This window comes from Polypterus senegalus, chromosome 9 (genome assembly GCF_016835505.1).
Source record: "Polypterus senegalus isolate Bchr_013 chromosome 9, ASM1683550v1, whole genome shotgun sequence".
NCBI lineage: Eukaryota > Metazoa > Chordata > Cladistia > Polypteriformes > Polypteridae > Polypterus > Polypterus senegalus.
The window spans coordinates 131,962,581-131,987,037 of record NC_053162.1 but is presented as its reverse complement, the minus strand read 5'-3'; the positions used below and the strand labels follow the sequence as shown (position 1 = coordinate 131,987,037).

Below are 24,457 nucleotides of genomic sequence, written 5' to 3'. Positions count from 1 at the left end.
TGTTACGTGTGCTGCTCTGGAAGCACACTGGCATTTGTCTTGTTCGCTATTTAGACTGGTTACTGCCCACTATTTCTGTTCATATTCCTTCGGTATACCATAGCGCGATATCGATCCAAGTTAATGTTGCCCTTTACTTGCGCTCGATCCTCCACCTATTCTGTAGCTGAGATCCAAAAAACCCACAGACCTTCAGCCTTCGCGAAGGGGGTTTCTGGACAACCTCTGCACTGGCAATGAGAGAATACTGTATATGTGTGTACTGCATTTACCCTGAATTTATACATTTTATTGTGAATCTAAAGGCGGAACATAAATGCTATTTTCAGGTAAGTACTGGAAGGATGGTCAGCATTCCAGCTTTATAGCAACCAGTCGAAAAAATATAATATCTATCTATATTTCAATTCGTGTATTCATTTACAAACCCTATTATTTAATGGAGCAACACTTGAGCCAACGCTAGATGGGATGCCAAGTGCTCTAACATCAAATTCTAGTTACCGAAACAACCAGCACTTTCGAGTTCTGCGCAGGTGAGGCACACTTGCAATTGACAAAAAAAAGTGTTACGCAAAAACTACGCGTTTCATAATTTTTTATATATAGCCTACAGTATATCTTCATCAAACAAACATTCATTTTTGAAACAGCAATAGTCTACTCCGTGTAAACCTAACCGTTTTTGACAAAAGCACAATCTGATTAAGATGGATTAAATGTTAGAACACCAGACCATCACAGAATCACGTATCATCCACGCACATCTCCACGCCAATTTATTACAGCCAGATTACCTAACGTGCCTGGTCTTTCGGATACCAACGAAAACGTTCCTGTAGAGAACCCACGCTATCATATCACAGTCACGTTCACACCCACGATTACTCAGATTTACAGTGGAGAACTAAGCAGACACTCGTGTACTTGGGAGGCGTGCCCAAGTTTCTCCAATTCGTTTCTACTTTCACTTCAGTCTTTTAGGACAAGCCGTCTTCGCGCAAGCTTTTATCGAGGAGCGCACCCACACTCCCCTCTGCTGGAAGATGAGAATATTGCAGCTATGATTTAGGTAAATCAATCGAGGTACAGAATGAAAAAGAGCATTCAAAAATTCGTCGTACATTGAAAGAAGCATGTACGATCATGACGAAATTTAAATAAAGAATAAAAAAAAAAACACTGTACGCGGAAAACCTTAAAGAGACAATAGTAAGAGGTTAGAAGTGTAACTTTGAGACTTAGTGCTGGGTGTCTCGCATAAAAATGTAAGCACAACCTGTGATCTATACGTCTCAAATTTTAACAACAATGAAATTATTTAAACAGATAAACAGTTGTTTAGAAAGAAAATAGTAAACCTTTGACAAGCCATAAGTCACACCTAGAAAACGTTGCTAACTTTCAGACTAATGGAGTCTCCTTAATTCAGACTAATGGAATTTCCTTTAAAGGTTTCTGTAAATGAGCAACATCTTTCAGTTGCCGACACTCAAAGCTGACCAGGATGACCTTGGGCACAGAGGTTTGTCTACAGAGAGAAGACCTCTTTGCCTAGACACATGGCTGGAGAGCACAAGACTATACCATGTTTATTCCTCTACAAATGTCATGTGTCTTTGGGTAAATGGCATGCATGGTTGATAGTAATCTTCACCTTGTATGTTCAAAACAGAAAATCTCATACTGTGTAAATTAACTATTTGTAAATGCGTATTATAGGAAAGGGGGGCTTAGGTTCACTGCAGAAAAGAGGCTGTCCTGCTTTGCGGAGGAAGGAGCGTGGTTGCTAGGAGACAAACATCACTCTCGTTTGGAGACAGGTTGCCAAGGAAACCTGGAGGGAGGGAGGGATGAAGGAAGGAGTCCTTCCTCATATGCACAGCATTTTCAGAACAGCATTCAACTTCCTGTAAGACTGCGGAGCACAAATACATGCTAAGTCCCTTATGTCAATCGCCGCCCCATCCCACAACCACTGCTGACTTGAGAGCTTACCTAACTGTAGCGGTGAGTAGCGGCCAACTGGAGAGCTGTTGCAGATTGTGGTCAGGGCTAGCAGACATTCAAGTAACAGAAGTGGATGCCACTTCATAGCAGGAGAGCTGAAGTTGAAGCAGAATGTCAAGAAGCAATAGGCTCTAATTGTCAGTCAGGAGCACACGCTACACATAATGCTTACAATGCTCTTTGCTGTCAGGCACTGGAATCCTCTATACATGAATCCTACACTGCATTTGACACGCTGGACTCAGGGAATACCAGCAGCCCACTCCTACGCACTCTCAGCCAATCACGCACAAGCAGGGTAGGCATGAACAAACGTGGGAGTCTGAGAATCAGAGTGCTGCAGAATGAAGGGCTGAAATCATGCTGACACTGAGGTAGTGTGGTGCAGGAGTTAATGTAAGTTCTCTAGTCCTAAATCATTTTTCAAAATGAAAAGAAGAGAAACTTCACCACATACAGCCCAATTGAGTAATCTGAGCAGATTAATTTAAACATATATCTAAAAGTGGAAGAAAAAAATGTTGCTGGGTATGATAGCATTGTCATCCTTACGATGTGCATCTAATGTTAGCATAATGGACCAAATATGGATCATCATGGCATTGTATTATATAAGTTAAACATTGTGTTTTCCATGCTATTGCATTACAATGAATTTAGAATGGCTCCCATGTGACTTTTTTTGTTTTTAAGTATAATGACATAGTATAAATCAGAGAGTGTTAAAACAATGAGGCATCATTATAAAATACTTTAGATTAGTTTGAGGATCATGATATAAGTCAAATTGTGTCACCACCATGTTGATAAATTGCATATATCAAATATGGAAGAACACTATGTTGGGCATAATGTGATTGTTCTTGGTATCACAGTGCATAATCTACTGTGAGATAGTGTGGACCAGCGTGAAAAAAATATTATAAATCAGTGGTTATACATTGTGGCATCATAGTTTAACTCTAACTGCCTGCCACAATATTGGCATCACTTTATAATTACAAAAGTGTTGCCACTATGTGGCATCAGATTATAAAACAGATAGTACTAATCATATACCTATATATCAGCACATTATGAACAGCATAGAGTAGATTAGCCTGGCATCACATTATACAGTACATTCGCTGGTATGGCTTTCATCTTACATTTTACTTTACAGGAAGTCTAAGAAGTAGTGTCACCTGACACAAGTGAACTGTCGTAGATCCCATGTAGAATCATATTATAAGTCAGGATGTCCAGCTCTCTGTGGCATTATTATATCATTCTGATAACACCAATTTCAAATGGCAGCACAAGGTAAGGCCCCCACATACTATAATGCTGAAAGTCAGATGGTCTGAATCAGCATGGCCTAACACTGTAAGTGAGATGGTGTGGATTCCACACAGAATTTTAAGACAGATGGCACACATCACTTCAAGCAGCACATTTTAGGTGACAGCATGTGGATCTTTTGTGGCAGTTCTTCTGAAGTCAGTTCTAATATTCCTCATCCAACACAAATGTAAAGCAGAAATGATCTTGTGTGTCACGTGTTGGTGAGCACCTGGTAGCTATCTGTGATGTGCGTGACTCCATACAGCTGGCAAGCCCACACATCATTCACTAATGATTTTGTTCCATATTTTCCTATGGTTTAGTACTGCATGTTCTGTGGCCTGAGGGGTCATGGAAAAAACTAACTGAAAGTGGCAACTATGCATCAACAAAGAGGACATTAAAAATTAATGCTCATCATAGAAGCAGCTGTAGTAACCACTTGGACGCAAAAACAACAAGATGAGGCACCTGAAAATATACAAAGCTGGTCTAAATGAGGGGTGTTGGGTTGTATATTATCTCAACTGCACTGAAAGGCACTCAGCTACTAATAACAAAAACATTGTCAGTTACACTAATAGGCCACCCTTCTTGATGAGATGGAACCACCTAATAAACTTAAGAGGTCACCAGCTACATTGAGAGATGCCTACTCCATATGATGGGTGCCCTTGTTGAACTTAAGTGGCTCTCAGCCACTCTGATAGGTGTTCAACCTTATGTTATGGATGCCCTTCTGAAGCTAAAAGGTCCTCGGCTGCATTATAAAGTGCTCTACTTTATGCACTGTGTGTCCTCTCTAAACCTAACAGGTGCTCAGCTACACTTCATGTGACTGATGCCCCTCTGAACATTAAGAGATACCTGCCTACATTGATTGGTACTCTGCTTTATTTGATGGGTGTACTCACTAAATGCATTGGTTCCTTAGGATATCTGAATTAATAAAAAAGGTTCTCAGGTACATTGATAGGCACTCAACTTTGTTTAATTGTTGTGCCCTGCTGAATCAAAGATGTAGTAAGCTATGCTGGCAGGTGCTCTGCTTCACAAGATGGATGTTCCTTGCTTTCGTTTGGCAGGCAATTTGTGGTTCACTGAAAAGACTCCTGCCCAAGATCTGGTCCCCTTGATATACAAATGCTTGCCCACTGGCTAATGTCACAGTGAGAACCTGGTCAGACAGGCTGACAGATGGCACCCTGCTAATCCGGCTTTTTTTTTTTAATGCTGCCAGAATCTAGCACCAGGCATTGATCAAAAGAGGGCAATATTCGTTCACATTTTCTGAGGGTGCCTTCCTAGTATAAGATTGCTAGGAGTTACAGACTACTGGAATGATACTGTGTACAAGAAAGGAACCACACTGGACAAGAAATCAGTCCACTCCAGGGCACAGTATCTATGGACTAAAGGATGAAACCACTATAGCCACAAGAAATGTATACCAACATGGGTAGAACACATCAAATCTACACAGAATGGCATTCAAGCTGGCAGTCAAGCAGGTGGCCAAGTGTGGAAGTAAAGCTACCCACTGCACCATAGTGTTGCAACATGAGGATGAAACACTTGGAAGATTTCCACTTAGTGTGGAGGACTAAACTAGAAATGAAAATGAAACAGGTGGATTTCAGACAAGACATAAAACACAGCTTCACTGAGCACGACCTCTCCTATGTCTTAAGGAAGCCAAGGTCGGAAAGCCTTTAGGAACCAACCAAACAAACAAATCTTTCCGAGTCTCGTGCTTAGTGCCCAGATGCACAAACACAAGAGTAAGACAACAACGTGCTGAACTGGGCCACTGTGCAGCACTGCCTGTCTGCTGCTCCAACTCACCAAGGTTTGCCAGTCCTGCTTCTCTGTTTCAGATATGATCCAGAGCGGTGAGTCATTGCAATCAATAACACAGCCCCACCGCTCCTCACTAATGAGACTGACATTTGGGAAGCTTCTGCTCGAAATGGACACGAAGGGTGTGGGACACACACACACAGACCTTATACATAAACGACACACAGAGACAAACACACACACGCACAAATTACATTACATGAAACAAACACTCACACTCCAGCTATAGTCACTGGAAAAAGGTTGAGGCACAAAAGAAGAAGTACATTACTATTTGCTGATATATGTGCACACACACACAGACATAGAAGCACATTTGCAGAGAAAATATACAAATATATTAAATACTGCATCTGATATGCATAAAGGGAACATGATGCACACAAGACTTAAACATACAGTACATTTTGAAACTGACAGAAGATACACAAACAGAGGCGCAAAAAGAAAATACTGCTTAAAAACATATACATATATAATGTATACTGAAAAACACAACACCAGCAGGCATACGCATACAAACTAATAGAGTCACACACAGTCCAGAAATGATATACAAATGTTACCTGCACAAAAACACAACATACACATAACTATATGGAACCACCAAGAGGAATACAAATAAAGTATGCTTAAACACAGCACTACACAGAGAGGCTCACAAAGGGACGGAGGAAACCACAGAAAAACATAGACACTAATAAAATAAACAGTAAGAGCAGAGGGAACTACAGTACATAATATTCACATAAAAATAGTAATAACAGATAAAATGATGTGCCTCACAAACATAAAGAAAATATTCCCAAAGAAGGACAGGGAGAAATACAAAAAAAACAGGCAAAAACAGTTCAAAATTAACTACAAAAATTGACATGCAATACAATCTGAGACGCACAAAGCCAATACAGAGAGCTACACCATATTCACATTTAGCACATTTACATACACAAATAAACACAAACACAGGAAGAAATGACATACACAGGTTACATACATCACATCACACACATAAAATGATGCACTAAGAGGCACAGGAAATTTACACAAAGAGAAGCTGTACAGGCAGAGAGAAGGCCTGTGGTACAGAAACCTGCCCTCATAAAACATACACACACAGTACACTCAGACTCACTCACGCTGATACACCCACACACAGAAAAACACTAACAGAGCTGCACACACAGTACTCAACTTAATGTGACATTGACACTTGCAGTGCACAGTCATACCCTAACTGCTAAAACTATATGACAGAACTTAAAGACTGACAGAGAAATGCACAGAGGCAGGCATACAGTGCAGTACAGTGACACCTGCAGGGTGGAGATGTACCCAAAGTGTACACACCATCCATCAGATGCACTAGTCGATCTGTCTACACTTCCTGACATACACTCCTGGAACCTGAAAAAAGCTCCCAGACATCATTACCAGCATCATTAAGCTAACTCAAGGTCAGACAGAGGTCTCTAAGTGTGCCCCATGATCCATGGATGCCCTTGGGCTCTTGAAATGTAGTTTTCAATCTGTGATACGTATACCTGTAAAATTATGAATGTCACAGAAGGGCGGAGAAAAATAAACAACAAGGAGTGACAAGTGTGAGTAAGGGCAGGTGGAGTGAAACAGAAAACTGCAATGTGCAAGACATGGACAGGGAAGCCAAATCAATTGCAAGCATACCTCAAGAAGCGCTTTTAGGTTTTGAATTTAGGTGCGGGATTGCAAGTATCCTGCTTATTACTTAAAACTCCCATATGGTTTCAGTTAATAAGACTGCCTCATTGATTACAAGCCTACTGCAAATATGTCACTTGTAATGAAAATATTTGAACAGCTAGTACTAATCCATCTGAAGTCTGTTACTGTTCCACGTCTTGACTCACTTCAGTTTTCAGATCTTTGGAAAGCACCATTAATATGGGCTTGCACTTTGTGGTAGAGCATCTGGACTGTAAAGGAACTTACAGCAGAATACTGCTTGCAGATTTTAGTTCAATATTTAACACCTTCGTCCCTGAACTATTGTTAACTGAACTTTTACAAACTGATCTAACTACCTCCATTTGAACATAGATTCACAGTTTGTTGACAAACAGGGAACAGTATGTTTTGATGGGCTCCCACCTCACAATCCATCTGCATATTAATACAGATGTCCTCAAGGCTGTGTACTTTCTCCCCTTCTCTATTCCATGTACTCCAATAACTTTAAGTCCAATGATCCTTCAGTTAAAATCATCAAGTTGGCCAATGACACCAAAATCATTGGACTAAATACTAATAGAAATGAAACAGAATACAGAAAAGAGGTGACCTGTCTTGTGTCTTGGTGCACCACCAATGACCCGGTACTCAACACCATCAAGATAGTGGAAATGGTAAATGACTTTCACAAACAGCAGTTACAACCCCTTCTTCTACAAAATAAAGATTCTACAGTCAATATGGTGGAATTCTTTAAATTTTTGAGCACAGCTATCACAAATACTCTCAGATGGGACATTAACACCAGTTACATCACTTGGAAGGCTTAGCAGCAGATGGATATTTTACACCAATTTGAGAAATGAAATATAAGGGTAAATGAAAAAGTAAAGGCAACTTGAAGATTAGACAGTAACTGCAATGGATATAAGCTGACACAACACAATATGTTTGCAATGGCTTATGGGTAGTCTGAACACGCACAGCCCAGCACACTGTCATCAGTCTAGTTGAAGCCAACGTCAGATGAACATGGACACTCTGCTGTGCTATTGCACCATTGTTGAACAATGCACTGTACTGAAAATACTTTGGGCAGAGGGAGTGAATCCTGCTGAAATTCATTTAAGGATGTTGGAGTAATACAGAAGTGAAAGAGCATGACTCATTCAAAAGTAAATGAATGGGTAGAAAGGTTTAAAGTGGGACAAACAAATGTAGCCAACTCACACAAGTCCACAACAACATGGCCAATGCCTTCATCAGAGAAGACTGACAGATTACACTGCCTGCTGTTGCAGCACATTTTGATATCAGCTATGGATCTATACATACCAAATAGTGCATGAGGCCTCGGGGAACCATAAAGTTTGTGCAAGATGGGTACTCAAAAAGCTTACTAATCTACACAAGCCAAAATCCTTCAGTGAATTTCAGCAGGTTTCACTCCCTCTACCCAAAGAAATCTCACTATAGCATGATGTTCAACAGTGGTGCGATTCTGCAGCAGAGCATCCATGTTCATTTGACCTTGGCTTCAACTAGACTAACATCAGAGTGCGGTGCTGTCTACCCATAAGACATTGCAAATGAGTTGTATTGCATCATCTTATATCTGTTTCAGTTACTAAGTAATTTTTCAAATTATCTTTACTTTTTGATAATTATCCCTGTATTTTTTGTCTCATCCTAAATACCAAACTTTTACCTTTCACTGAGATTTTTTGAAACCAAAATGCTTATTATTCGAATGATACAAGAGCGAATGTGATGCAATCTCTAGTTGTGGCTGATTTCTGCAGTTACAGTGTTCATTAATACACAGACATAAGCAACAACAAGATCTTATCACTTACTGTATGTGACATAACTCCAAAACAACACAACAGGCTGTTTTCCAGGAATTCTGAACCAATAATCTTAATTTGACAAGTTTGAGTTCACAAAGATAGCCATAATGTTGGTACACAAATGAAGAAAGTGAGACAATATCTCGAAAATCCAGGCATCATGTGTTCAACATTTAAATTTTGAATTCATTTCACATTACTCTTCAAACACTGAATCAATCTCACAACTGCATACGATTATAAACCTGACAAACCTAATTTGAAAAGTGCATTTTTATAAATGCAGCTTTAAAGAGTTAATGCAAATTAAAATATATTGAATTATTTTGATATTTACTAATTCATGTGTCAATGACATAATAATGTTTAAATAGTTTAGCATTGCTTATCTATCAATTAACTGACAGAAACTGTGGATAAATTTAGTACATACACATGATAAGATAAATAATTCGTCCTTGATATTATCATTGTTTTTAAAACACTATTATTCTAAAATCCTCCAATCCAATAAAATGCCTACCTTTTGTTGTTATTCTGATTGAAAATTCCCCCTGTCACACATGAAATTCAAGCTCTGAACTATATATTTTTTGCAAATTAAAAGTATAGAATGTTAATGCTTTCTGATTTTTACTCTATTTTTACTCTATTTTACTATTTTTCATTCATATTAAAAAGTGTAAATACAATAAATTAAAAGAGACACAAGCATAAAATCTATCTGTAATACCCTGTTAAACTCCTAAAAAAATTATTTTGATTGAACAAATACATAAGGCCTTTAGTTTTACCTAATAAGAGCCCTAACAATTTAAGACCTAAACAAATTGGTACTTTGGAACATTAATATTCATGGAGTATGCTAAGGAAAAAAGTTGAGAACCCTTCTTCTAGAGGATGGGATCAAGGGGAGATGAGACATGAAGAGAAGTTACTTAAACACTGGGGTGCTCACAACCTTCTGTCCTTTCCATTAATGAAATCTTTTCCCTTCCTTAATTAACCTAAAATTGTTGGAAGGGACTAATAAGAAAAGATGACTTCCAGTTGCAAGGACCACTTGGTCCATCACACTCACATACCCTATGACAAATGGCATTATACATACCCCCAGTGGTGTGCTGCTGCTGTTTTTGCACACAGTTTCCATACTCATTTTCAATCAGTGGTTCGATGCAGGGTCCGCACTGTGTACTCCCAGGCTTGCAGGATTGTCGTCTCTGCAAAGTGCAATCCAAGTGACGAGGGCAGCTGTCCACTGAGGTAATAAGACACAGAGAAAATGACTTGTTAGTGGGTAAAACCCTGTAGCTTTAAAACAGCCCCTCAGAAAACTAGTCCCTTTGGGACCATGAGGATCTTTCCCTTTGATCCAACTATCAGAAATCTAGTATGCTGACAGAATTAATGCCAGTTCAACCACTGAGACCCTTTCCAGCCTTGGAAGTCAGTGTCTTAGATCTGTTCTATAGCATGTTCTTTAATCAGTGGTCTAAAAACTAAACTGGTAAGCTACTACCACAAACAACAACAAAAGCTTCAACCATTTGTTATTCTCTGAGCCTCTTGATCAACTTGCATGTATTATTGAAAGCTCAGTACATAAACCAATTGGCTCCCTGTCTGAACCCTAATATTACTCTGGTTTTTAAATGTTCTATACTAATTATATGTGTTTTATGTAGAAAATCACCTTGGTATACTTTGCCGTGAAGATGTTGGCCCTAAAGCCCAAAAACTGAAAAAATAATACACCCTGCCACACCCTAGGTAGGCTGCACCTAAACACTAAAAAGTTTGCTTGAAAGACTAGGCTTGGCCACTGTTAACCAGTACCTTTGTAGCTAAACAGGTTGGGTACCTCAGCAATTAATAATAATCACAACAAGACGCCCAAAATGGCTTAGTGTGCCCAAACCCTGCTGAACAAGATTTTTTGCACAACGTCTGAATAACGACTAACCGTTTTTATGCAGTATTCCGGAAAAGAATTTGAAGCTGTCCTGACAGGAAAAATAACAAAATAGGGACTAACCACTGGATCCTATAGTGCCAACTGTCAGCATAAACTCTTCTGAACCATGCCCACAATGCCACCCATCCAAGTGGGCCTAAGCCTCCAAACTCTACTGATTCTTACTAGACTACAAATCCATTCCCAGTTGTCCCAACACATCCCTTAACACTACCAAAACACTCTCTGGTAGAACAGCTCGCCATGTTCCAAAGGCTCACTTTGCATTAACCTCTTACTCTCCTGAGCCTTGCTTCTCCCTGCAGTACCCCCCATTCATACAATCTCTGCTTCCCCCACTGCTTGCTCCCTATTAAATTCCCTCAATGACCCTTGCGACCAATCTACCAGTGACCATAATGGATTTTTTTCTTCCGTCATCTAGTCCTACCCTCACTGTTTCATGTACACACATTTCCTTAATACAGTATTTCTTCTTTATAGTCCATGTTTCCACTTTATCATTCCTTCTTTTGTAATCCTTGCGTCCACTCTTTTAAAGACCTGTGCCCATGTCCTATCTGTTTTATCTAGTAATGGTCAGTGTTTTCCTATCTTTAAACTCCACTCTTTCTACCTCTATTCTTTGATTCCTAGCTGCTTAATGACGTCCTCTATTTGCCTATGCAATACTCATTCTTACTTCTTATTGTCTGATCGTAATTAGTTTCAATGTCCGCAATAGCATTGCCCCATGTTCTTTCCACCTGACCACCTACTGGTGTTTGTGTCTCCTCTACAATACTTAGTCCCTTTTGGTCATTGTGTTCACATTGCCCAATTTTCACCAGTACCTGTGTCCCAAGATTCCTAACTTTCCAGTGTTTCCCATGCTAATGCTGCCTAACTCCCTACTGAACCCAGTGTCCTTGTTGCCTATTCCCTGCTGAACCCTGTGTCGTTATTGTCTGACCCTTTGAAGTCCCTGTGTCTAGCCTAAGCAGCCCTTGTTTTAAAACTGCCTATCCTCAAGCTGCATATATACCCACTAATATCTCAGTGTCCTCCTTATTTGAATATGTGCTAACTCCTTTGTCCACTTGAATTATCCTAAGACTGGTCCATGTTCTCTCAGTTTTTAGGACACCTGATCCCAACTGGCCCCTGTGTGCCAACTTTTTAATTTATATTGCTTTTTGGGTTCCTGCTGTTAGCCTTCAGCTGGTCCCTGTTTCTAAAGAGTCTAATCCCTTCTATACTGATTCCCGGGTCCTCTCTGTTTAACCATCTTGTGATATTTTAGCTCTCTATTCTTTAACCATTAATAAGCTTCTCCTTCCTATGCCTAATACCCAGTAACCCTTTATGCAAACCGACTGATCCGCAGTGGTACTTTTGACCACACTGACAAATCCACATTGTTCATATTGTTCATCCATGCCAACTAACCCTATACTGGTCTCTGTGTCCACTCAGTTTAAATGTCTTCAAGTCCCTGTGCCCACCTGTCTCCATACTGGTTCTTACATTTCCCCTTTTAACTTCCTCTAGTTGTTATTTTGTTTCCTCTGTCTAACCACCTACAGGTTCAAGTGTTTCATATTTATTTCCTTCCTGTTGCTCCAAATGACACATCTGCTTAAGCAATTAAAGTTACACATGTTCCCTATACCCCAGTGTCAACACAGGGAATCTTCTGTCCCTAACTATTCCATATTAATGGACCCAATGTACTGTAAGCTGTTCAGAGTTCAGTTTCCTCTATGTCTCTCTCCAGCATCTCCACTCCTGCAACACTGTCTTTCCCCACATACAGTAAACCTGCTGGATGAAGGCAGGCATAAAACAGTTGCTATGACAACTACAGCTGGATTCCTTGGCATAGGAAGATGACTCATGTTTGAAACATTAGACCCAGGGTTCAACTCACTTAAAATGGCAATGGTGGGCACAAGCCCCTAGTATGCATCAAACTGGCCATCTGTCTCCAGTCCAGTTTCTCTGAGTAGCAAATCTCCAGAATTCCATTAATCAGAATTAAAATACATAGAAAAAAATAGTGACTCTTAAGTAACCAGTTTAGAACAAACAGTGAGTCTCCATTTACAAGCCGTATGCTGCTCTGCTGAGAAAAAAGTAGACAAGTGACATTTCCGGGATTGCTCTTAAATGACTCATTTAGGCCAAGATACAATGCACATTTGGAATTTAATGGTGGGTAACTATAAAATCTGATAATTGTTCCTTATGGTTATAGATACAGGTGCTCTGAAACCAATATACATAGTTCAACTAGGCATGGTAAAACATCAGACATTACTGTTTTGGTTTTATTGGGCGAGTTCTCGTGTGCCAATGAAATATGTACATGAGATATTTGAGCATTCAAAAATAGCATCGTCTAATTCTTTCATTTGTTTCAGACTGGCTCCAAACAATAAACAAACTGGATGTTAGAAAAGATTAGCACACTTGTCTCTTAAACCATGGAGACTGGAAGTAACTGCCTGTGTGGTGTTTGCTTGTTAACACCGTTTCTCTAAATATTCAATTTTTCTCCTACATCGTCCACATCTGACTTGGCTTGGATCCTATGTTGCTCACATTACTGCCATGAATAGACTCAGTCTATGACCATCCAATATAAATAACTGGTCAGTAAAACTAATGGAAGGGTGTTTTGTGTGTTGGTGGAAGTAATGTGGTAATAGAGGGATGAAATCTGTGGCACAATAGTAAGTACTGCTGCTCACAGTTTCAAGTGACAGGGATCAAATAGAACATCTCCTTAAGGGCTTAAGGACCTTCAGGTGCTCTGGTCTCTTCGCACATCCCAAACAAACTCCTATTAGATTGACTGGTGACTCTAAATTGGCTACATATAAATAAGCAAGTTAATTCATGTACTTCATGAGGCACTATTCTCTCATCCAGAGTCACTTCATGCCTTGCACCTTGATTCACTGGAGTAAATGACTGCCGTAGAACAACAACTCTGATATACAGTGGGATGCAAAAGTTTGGGCAACCTTGTTAATAGTCATTATTTTCCTGTATAAATCGTTGGTTGTTACGATAAAAAATGTCAGTTAAATATATCATATAGGAGATGCACACAGTGATAATTGAGAAGTGAAATGAAGCTTATTGGATTTACAGAAAGTGTACAATAATTGTTCAAACAAAATCAGGCAAGTGCATAAATTTGGGCACCACAAAAAAGAAATGAAATCAATATTTAGTAGATCCACCTTTTGCAGAAATTACAGCCTCTAAACGCTTCCTGTAGGTTCCAATGAGAGTCTGGATTGTGGTTGAAGGTATTTTGGACCATTCCTCTTTACAAAACATCTCTAGTTCATTCAGGTTTGATGGCTTCCGAGCATGGACAGCTCTCTTTAACTCACACCACAGATTTTCAATTATATTCAGGTCTGGGGACTGAGATGGCCATTCCAGAACATTGTACTTGTTCTTCTGCATGAATGCCTTAGTGGATTTTGAGCAGTGTTTCTGGTCTTTGTCTTGTTGAAAGATCCAGCCCCGCGCAGCTTCAGCTTTGTCACTGATTCCTGGACATTGGTCTCCAGAATCTGCTGATACTGAGTGGAATCCATGCGTCCCTCAACTTTGACAAGATTCCCAGTCCCTGCACTGGCCACACAGCCCCACAGCATGATGGAACCACCACCATATTTTACTGTAGGTAGCAGGTGTTTCTTGGAATGCTGTGTTCTTTTTCCTCCATGCATAACGCCCCTTGTTATGCCCAAATAACTCAATTTTAGTTTCATCAGTCCACAGCACCTTATTCCAAAATGAAGCTGGCTTGTCCAAATGTGCTTGAACATACATCAAGCGGCTCTGTTTGTGCTGTGGGCGGCTTCCTCTGCATCACTCTCACATACAGCATCTTCTTGTGTAAAGTGCGCTGAATGGTTGAACGATGCACAGTGACTCCATCTGCTGCAAGATGATGTTGTAGGTCTTTGGTGCTGGTCTGTGGGTTGACTCTGACTGTTCTCACCATTCGCCGCTTCTGTCTATCCAAATCTTTCTTGGTCTGCCACTTCGAGCCTTAACTTGAACTGAGCCTGTGGTCTTCCATTTCCTCAGTATGTTCCTAACTGTGGAAACAGACAGCTTAAATCTCTGGGACAGCTTTCTGTATCCTTCCCCTAAACCATGATGGTGAACAATCTTTGTCTTCAGGTCATTTGAGAGTTGTTTTGTGACCCCCATGTTGCTACTCTTCAGAGAAAATTAAAGGAGGAGGGAAACTTACAATTGACCCCCTTAAATACTCTTTCTCATTATGGGATTCACCTGTGTATGAAGGTCAGGGGTCACTGAGCTTGCCAAGCACCAATTTGAGTTCCAATAATTAGTTCTAAAAGTTTTGGAATCAATAAAATGACAACGGTGCCCAAATTTATGCACCTGCCTGGTTTTGCACACTTTCTGTAAATCCAATAAACTTCATTTCACTTCTCAAATATCACTGTGTGTGTCTCCTATATGATATATTTAACTGATATTTTTTATCGTAACAACCAACGATTTATACAGGAAAATAATGACTATTAACAAGGTTGCCCAAACCTCTGCATCCCACTGTACTTTGAGGAACAACAGAAAACAAAGAAATTCCTTTCATCAAGCCCAGTCGTGGAATAACTAAATTATAGGAAATTAATGGACTGGGGTTATTTTGGAGGGTTGGGTTCATGGGAGTAACTTTGTTTTCATGTCCTAAATATTTTAATATTAAACAGGGATACACAAATAAGGTTTCCTCTCATCTATTGCTGTCTTCATTATGTGCAATTGGGTCTACAAGGCATTGTAGTTGTGTTCACAGACTAATGTTGTGTTCATATACTACAAGACAGATGGATAATCCAAATTTCCAAGTGAGAAATTTCAGACAAATGTCTTTCCAAGTATTACCTCTCAGTGGGTCAATTTGGAGGTATCTTTTTTACCTGAATTAGCTGAAGTGTAATATGATGTTGACCTCTCATCCTATTCCATCATATAAAATAATAAATAAAAAAATCAATTACCAGGTTAGCCACAAATGCAGTTATTGGGTCACAGCGTTTTTGGATAAATGCCACTTACACTTACTTTCCTTTTTATTTTTAGTAAAAGTCAGAGCTAATTTTCATTTGCTTTTTATGCATCTCAAGAAGCAAATCAATAGTGACCTTATATTCTTCTCACTCTAGGTAAAAATAAAAAAGTTGGAAGGTGAGGTGTCACAAGCAGTAGCTCCAAAAATCCCCATAGCACATAAATGTATAATTAGACTTGGTTCACTTTAGATGTCAGTACCCATCAAAGTCAAGTAAGAAAAAGCTTCTTCGCACAAAGAAGATAAGAAGTCTAACATAATCTAGCCAGCAATTCCGATTCTGTACCTTCTTAAAAAAGATTGGTTTGAATACTTGAGTGAATTTTCAGACAGCTGCTAAAACTAGCAAGGTGAAATATGTTGGATGGGGTGCCTCTTCAGTAAACCCAAGAGAATTAGTCCAAGCTCTGGAGTGCAATTCTTTGTGGTATGTCCAACATAGCAGGTGCTGCTGATAATCTTCTTAACTCATTGCCTGAGACATCAAGCAAAATAACACCTTTTATTGGCTAAATGAATAGATTACAATATGTAAGCTTTCGAGGCAGCTTAGGGCCCTTCCTCAGGAAGGTTGCTTCAAAAGCTTGCATATTGTAATCTGTTCAGTTAACCAATAAAAAGTGTCATTTTGTTTGACTACTCATTGCTTCCATAATGGCTAACATGCTAAAACATCCTACTACTATAGTTTGCAGTAATAAAGCTGTCTGAATGTGTCTATTTATACCTGCTATTTGAAGTTTTGAATGTGCCTACAATCCAGTTTTATCTAATTTATTTATTTCCCTGCATTTTATTATATTTATTTTTGTTTACCTGGCCATTCTAATTTTAAAGAAGCTTAAAGTATCTACTTTTATTTATGTATTCGTTGGTATGATAGTTTCTGCTGTACATGCCAACATCTGAAGTTTTATGATTCTGAGCATTGCGTCACTTGCATGTCTTTTAACTTTGGGTGGCATAGTGCTATAAAGAAGCAGTGGTTCTGGTCAAAGTGGTGTGGCCTGACGAGAATTACCCCAATGTCTCTCAACCCATAACATTTTGTCACCAGTTGCTACTCAGTTGGCAGCAGTTTCCTTTCTGCTTCTTTTACAAGCTGCTCCTTTGGCATTATTCCCAAACACATATGCCTCTGCAGGAAATCCAATGAATCCCAGTGGTTTCCTGGATGTGAGTGGCATTTCCTTTTCCAGTATTACAGGAAAGAAAGACAATGGATGTGTGTGGGGAAGAGAGGGTGGATTGAGGACAACAACAAAAACAACTACAGTAGACCCTGATCTTGGTCAGCCTTTGTAAAGAAACAGGGCAATAAAAAGAATAGCAAATGGGAAAGAGGACTGGAGGAGACTTTACTCACCAACTCCAGTACCCACTTTGAATTACAGAGAGAAAACTCGACAAAGACATGGGGAGAATGTACAAACTCCAAACAGATGGATTGAGATCAAATTTGTGTGTAAATGGGTGCTTCAGTTAATTGGTAACTGTAAATTGGCTTGGTGAAAGTGTGTGCATAAAGGGTATGTCACATTAGGTGACATTTCCAGTGATTTTCAGTGATGGCCTTTATTTACACAATCTTAGCCAGTTGGAGGAAGATGTGACATACCCAATGAGTGAGACCAAGTAACCTCAAGCAGGCTTTAGAGTTAAAGAGTCTAATGGCTCTGGGGACAAACGATTTTTTGTATCTGTCCATATTGCAGTTCTGTGATAGCAGCCCACCACTAAATAAACTCTTCTTCTTAATTATGGAGGTGTATAGTGGGTGATGTTCATTGTCCATAATAAAAAGCAAAAACTTGCATAGTGTCCTCCTCTCTGCAACTGTCATCAGAGACTCCATTTCTATACCAACCACAGAATCTTCTTGCCTGATCAGCTTGTCAATACACTCATCATCTCTCCTCTTAAAACAGCCTCCAGCACACTACAGCATTGAAGAGAGTACTGGCTAACACCAACTGATAGAATCTGCAGGAGTCTCTTACATACTGTATGTTAAAGGAGTCTAGCCTCCTCAGAAAATCAAGCTGGTTTTGCACTTTCCTTTACAGAACCTTTGTGTTCTCTAATCAGTCCAGCCTGTCATCCAACTGCACCTCAAGGTATTTATAGGTCTTGATCCACTGTAAATAAACCCCTTCAATGGAGACAGTTCTCAGTGGTGGTCTAGACTATAGTAGTCCACAACCATCTCCTTGGTTTTGGAAATGTTTAACAGCAGTTGGTTTGCCTAACACCATCCCACAAAGACATTAACCAGACCCCTGTACTCCTCCTCCTCCTGTCCACTCCTGACAAACCTCACAATAGGAGTGTCTTCTGAGAACTTCAGCATGTGGCATGTCCACTAAAGTCTGATGTTTACAGAATGAAGACGCAAAGGGAAAGAACAGTTCAACTGATTACAGTCTGTGATGTGCAGTTTCCTAGTCTGACAAACTGAGGTCTACCAGTGAGGAAATCTGTAATACAGTTCACCAATTGTGAGTCCACTCCAAACCTGTACAGCTTGTCCCTCAGTAGAATGGGCTGTATGGTGTTTAAGGTGCAGGACAAGTAAAAGAACATGATTCTCACAATACTACATCTTTTGTCCAGAGGCGAGTGGGTCTAGTGAACCAGGCAAAGAATGGCATCATCAATACCCACCTTCTCTTGACAGGCAAACTGCAGGGGGTCTAGTGTGTGATTCATCTCTTGTCTGAAGAGATGAAGAAATATTCACTCCAGGGTCTTCTTAATATGGGAGGTTAAGGCCACATGCCTGAAGTCATCAAGTTCATTGGATCTCAATTTCTTGAGAACTGGGAAGATACATGAGATCTTCCACAGTGTGGGGACCCTCCACAGTCACAGGCTCAGGTTGAAGATTTGCTGAAGGGGTTCTACCAGTTCAGCAGCAAGGCATACTTTATCTCGGCCAGCTACCTTCCTGGGACACAGCTTCCTCAGTTCTCCTCTAACCTGGTCAGCAGTGATGGTTGGGGGAGAGGGATGCATGATCTATGATAGCAGCTTTGGGGTGGGGTGGATAAGCAAATATGAGGGAAGGGGTGATGACCAGTGACTTAGTGGCAGTTAATGCAGGAGCAGGGCAATCAAACTGGCTGTAGAAGAGATTGGCAGCTGGTTTGGAAATAAAACGCATAGATTGTAGTGATAAGGAATAAGGAACATTCATGTTTTGAACTATGCAAACAGAAGAAAGGCTTGGCCTTCATGATTTGTGTGTTACATACTAAGCAGAATGGGGGTGGTGTTTGGGGAAGTGGGGGGAAGGAAGACTGTGGCTGAACTTGCCATACCTATTAACTTGTTAACCCTTTGTATAGTGCTGCCTTCACCAGGTAGCACATTACTGGCTGACATGAAAAGGAACAAGGACAGTACAAGCAGGCTTGCCATTGAGAATGAATGGGGGCGGCGAGGGGCGGTTCACCAGCCCACACCAACACCCCAATTCAACAAGCAGCCATCCAAGGCACACTGCAATGCTACCCCCCAGCTGCCCCGTTCACCCTCAATGGCCTCAGTTCAGTCACAACTGGGTCACCGCTTGCAGCATTACCAGCCGCCCACCTAGAATGAACAGGCAGCTGTGTGTGGTAGGCGGGCAGTGAAACCGCTTGCCGCCGGGAGCCGCCCGAGGTGACACTACACTGCACGGGCAGCAAAATCGCCCCCCTCCAGCCTCCGTCCAGTGACCGCTTGCAGCATCCCCAGGCAGAAGATGACGGAGCAGTAGTTACTGAGGCGCATGCGTCGCAGCTGGCTCTCTGTTGTAAAGGCACAGAATATGCATACAGAAACTTAGAATTGGGCAAATTTGGAGCCACCTTTGGGATGTAGGACCCACATAAACCCAATACAGATATATAGAGAACACAGGCATTGAAGCTGAGCCTACAACCCAGTTTTAGGAGCCACTGGACAAAGGCACCAACCACTATGTCTCTGGGTTGCCAATTCAGAAGGCTACATTTTAATACTTTAAGTTCATTAACAGTTTAATCCCTTGTCATTCCTTAGGTGTCCCAACTGTTTCAATGCATGTCACAATGTTCATGAGTCACTGATATCTCAAGGGAATGTTGATTTTAGATTGTGAAATGACAACTTCCCTCCCTATAGATAGACATGATTGTGTCCCACCCTGCAAGTTATCTAAAAGAAAAAGCAACCACTGGAGTTCAGTAAGGACAAACTCACCCTAAGGGGTATCATGCAAACCCTCTCTCCTTCCTGGTGATCTCATACAAACATTTTCTTGTCTCTCATCTAGCCTGCAAATACAATTACTTTTTCGTACTAGAAGCCGGCACTATTGAAAATATTTACTTTTTATTGGTGTGTGTGGGTGGTATAGTCATTAGTGCTACTATCCCACAGCACCAAGGACACATGTTCAGTTCTCAAGCCAGTCACTGTTGCAGTCTAAACATTCATTCAGTGTGCTTTTGTGTGATATTCTGGTTTTGTCTCAAATTCCAAACATATAAATGGCTTAGGTGGCTCTAAGTTAGCCTACTGAGTGAATGTGAGTTTTTAAGTGAATATGGCCTGCAACAAAACTGATGTCTCATCCAGGAATGGATCCCATGTTGGTCCTAAATGCTGCCAGGTAGAAGTTCTGGACATGACCTTGCATTGGAACCAGTTAGTTAATAAAACAGATGGATGCTTTCTGTGTTGGGTTTGATGCAGGAATAGGGAGATCATGATTTCAAATCAATAATGTGGTATATTGGCAAATTATGCTGTCTTACAATTTCAAAAGACTGGGCTCAAATGTAGACTGCTTAATTTTTTATTCCTCCAGGCACTCCGTTTTTTTTATCTCATTAAATAAACACATTAAAGGTAGCAGTATTTGCAACTCTAACTGACCCCAATGTCATGCACCAGGTGACCACAGCCGTGAAAGTCTTGCTTTTCCTGGGACTTCTATAGTCATAACCGAGATAGACTAGGGTGAATGCGAACACAACAGCCTGTATAGAGCAAAAATGCAAAGTGCGTTTATTCAAAACAAAGCAAACAGGGTTCAAAGTGTGGTGTGTTCAATAAATATTAAAGAGAAAATCCATAAACTGTGCAATGAAGATAAAACCAATAAATAAATAGATGCATTAAACAGTTAAAACCAGAAGTAAAATCATAGTCAGGACTACATCCTCCCTTTTGTTCTCTAGTGCTCTCTCTCTCTCTTTCATATCCCCTGATCACCCAAAAAAGGTCTGCTCAGAAGGGTGGGGATGCTGGTGAATACAGACCACCATATGGTTCCCATCCTAACCACCTTGCACCAGTGTCCATTGGGACTACCCGAGTCCAGTTTTCTCATCATGACAACTTCATCACACCTGAAGTACTGTTCTGTCAACTCTACTATGGAGCTTCGCCAACTGCTTCATCTCTAGTCCTCTGCACTGGCTGACCTGATCCTACTTTCTCTCTCTCTTTCTCTCTTTTCCTTGGTTTCTCTTCCTCATCTTTTGTTTTAAATTTATATAGACCCTTTACATAACTCTGAGAATGTAGGTCCAATGCTCATGGACCCAGAGAACGGCTAATGAGGGATGGTGGTGCAAATCACTCACCTGCATGTGCATAATTAAATAATTAATCCACTCCTTCATTTATGCAACGTGGCCATATATCTTCCCTCCATATACCCACACTCATGGTCTGAGCCACACTATTTAAAACAAAATCCTGAACTTGCGCTGGTACATGGCACAGACTCCTTACATACTGTACCCTACTCTATATGAATGAGTGTGCCCTGGAATGGCCTTCAATGGCCATCAAGGATATTACTCCTGCTTGGACTTGATGCTGCCTGGATGAGCTCCAGGTCCTACAACCCCGAACTGGAATGAACAGGATCTGAAAATAAATGGCTGAAATACAGGTAGATGTTAAGAGACCGGGGTTTGAAGCTAAACACTTAGTGTCTTAAGGTTTTTCACTGATGAGTAGTGAAGCTGGGAACTTATCAGTAAAAAACAGAAAAAAAAAAACAGTAAAAATAAAGAGAGCCTGGATTTGTCTTTCTGCAAACTGAAATAGGGATTTGAGGGTGGTAGGAGAAATTGAGAAAAGCTAAGACAATGAAATTGAATTAGGGAAACAAATGGGGCAATGAATCTTTCAGGACATTGGGTCACTCTAATTATGGTTAGGTTTAGAATAAATATTTTGGGGTTCCATTCCAACTGAATTATTTCTCATGTTTGGGGTTTTTCCTTATAATCCATATAATGTAATTATAACTGCAGATCTTACTTCTATCTCCTTACTTTACTTCTGTTCATTATCTTGAAATTATTTTCTTTAATTACCCCAAGTCCTACCATCAATCCGAAATCACCTCAAACAAATAGTCTAGGTTCACCCTGAGAATTCAGTGCTTGTATTTCCATTTGTTTTGGCGGAATGTCCTCATGTAATCACCGCCTCATCCTTCAGATAGAATCCAAACATTTTAAATTTCAAGGTGATCTCATGGAGTTTATTTTTGTTCTTTGAAGATGCAAAGCAGATATGGCCCAAGAATGGGGCTTGAAAATAAATGAGCTCCTTGGAAAGAGTGTTTCATGCAATCACTTTGTGACTCCATTATGTATGATTTAAATATATTATACTGTATCTGTTTGGCCCTTTGATGCTTAACAATTCCTTCTCTCCTTTCCACAAAATCCAGGAAATTTTCAAAACAACCCAAATGCCCAGTGTAACTGATGAGAAAAGCTCCTTTCATGACAAAATCCAATCATGCTCTTTTAAAATTGACTCTTCTCCTCCCTAATGCCTCATGTGACAGGATCTGTATGTGCATTTTTGCTGTCTTTCATTCCAACTGACCTCCAATGTTGGAAGCAAATTCCTAAATTAGAGAAGAAATTTCTATGACCTTTTGATTTCCTAATCCTAACCCTCAGTCAAAAACAGCCCATGTTTCATATTCTGTATGTAGAACTGCAAACACATTTAAGCTTAAAAAAAAAAAAAGTAAAATAATTTGATGCTGTTTAAATAATGAGAGTTTCTTCAGTGACCAGAGATTAGCTTAACGGCATGGAACACATATTCAGGGGAAAAGGGAGAGTCCTACATTGGGTATTACCATTCACACATATCTGTGTAAGTAATAGTGTCTGGGGGCCGATATTGTCTCTAATAATAACAGCATAACTTGACACACTAACATGGAAACAGGGGACAGGAGAACATCAGGTAAGCCGATTTATATTTTCTATTCAATAAAATGATATATTTTGATACTTTCTTATTTATCATGTTGCTAGACAGTGACAATATATTGCATATTGGATGGACATGGATTGGATTACATCTTGCCTGAAAAGGGGGCTTGAGCTGCCTCGAAAGATTGCATATTGTAATCGTTTTACTCGGCCAATAAAATGTGTCATTTTGATTGACTTCTCATTGCATTCATAATGGCTAATATGGTACAACACCCTACTACTACTGTACACGTGACAAAATATTACTACTACTACTTTACATGGCTCAAATGTAGTGAATCAAAGACATTTGGCATCTGTGGTCAACCAACAGCGTTTAAACTCCTTTATCAGTCATGTGAACAATGCTAAATCACTTTCACACTGGAGAGGGCCACTGTAAAACCAGTCCCCAGAGATGGCACCTAGTCTACTCTTAAAATTGTCGATGTGGTCAACCACAGAAGATGAACCCCACTATGGAACTGTGTCCAATAAGAAAACATGCTAATGGCGGCTTACAACCGTTACACTATAATGATGACACTAAACTAAAAGAAGTATCCACTAATGCACTGGAGAAATGATAGTTCATGAAACATTACTACAAGATATAGAACATAAAATACATCCATCAATAGTCAAATCAGCTTATTTCAATTGAAATTTGGTGGGGGCTGGAATCTATTCTAGCAGTGTAATGAGTAAAGCAATAACCACCCCCCTGAGGGGATACCACTTGCTGATATGTCACAATCCCACTCATGCCTATACAGTCACAATTGAAAAATTTTGGCTCACTGCTAAGCCGTCTATGGATATCATCGTGCTGTTGGATACAACTGGAGAACCTTGACAAACATGTGAAAATTCCACACAGATCCAATCTGAAACCTGAACCCAAGACTATGAAACTATGAGACAGTATCATTAAACAATGACAGACCACACAGCCCAATAACTGAGCATCTGCAAAAGCCCTAAACATTGCTTTTCTTTCCTTCTTTTCAATGTAGCACATGGTATGATTTTTGCATCTACTGGAAAAATGAATCAGGAAAGGTAATTTATTAATTATTTAAGTATTTAAGTTGCAGCTCTCTACTGGAGAACCTGGTTGGGATGAACTAAACAGGAATCTCAGCTCATCAGAACTGCATGTTTCTTTCAAGCTCAACCTTGGAGTTCTGCTCTGTTACCTGCTTGTAGACAGAGTAGTTACAGGGGATGACAAGATGGACTTTATGTCTGAAGAATGTTTTTTTTCTAAACCCTGATCTGAATCACTGTGTTACATTGAATATGTAACTTAGTTGGCCAGTGCTCCAGCTGCACAAATAAAAAA

At 40.0% G+C, this 24,457-nt stretch overlaps 1 protein-coding gene across 2 annotated transcripts in view; it reads right to left on the bottom strand.

The window, feature by feature from the left end:
* npdc1a (neural proliferation, differentiation and control, 1a) overlaps positions 1-24,457 on the bottom strand; it is a 51,276-nt gene that overhangs the window by 17,816 nt on the left and 9,003 nt on the right. Inside the window, exon 2 of one of the 2 annotated variants that reach the window (XM_039763887.1) lies at positions 9,865-10,014. In XM_039763887.1, coding sequence (XP_039619821.1) covers positions 9,865-10,014 — 150 coding nt within the window. Of the gene's footprint in view, positions 1-1,998; positions 2,205-9,864; positions 10,015-24,457 lie in introns of those variants that run through there. The other variant, XM_039763888.1, reaches the window with a different exon arrangement.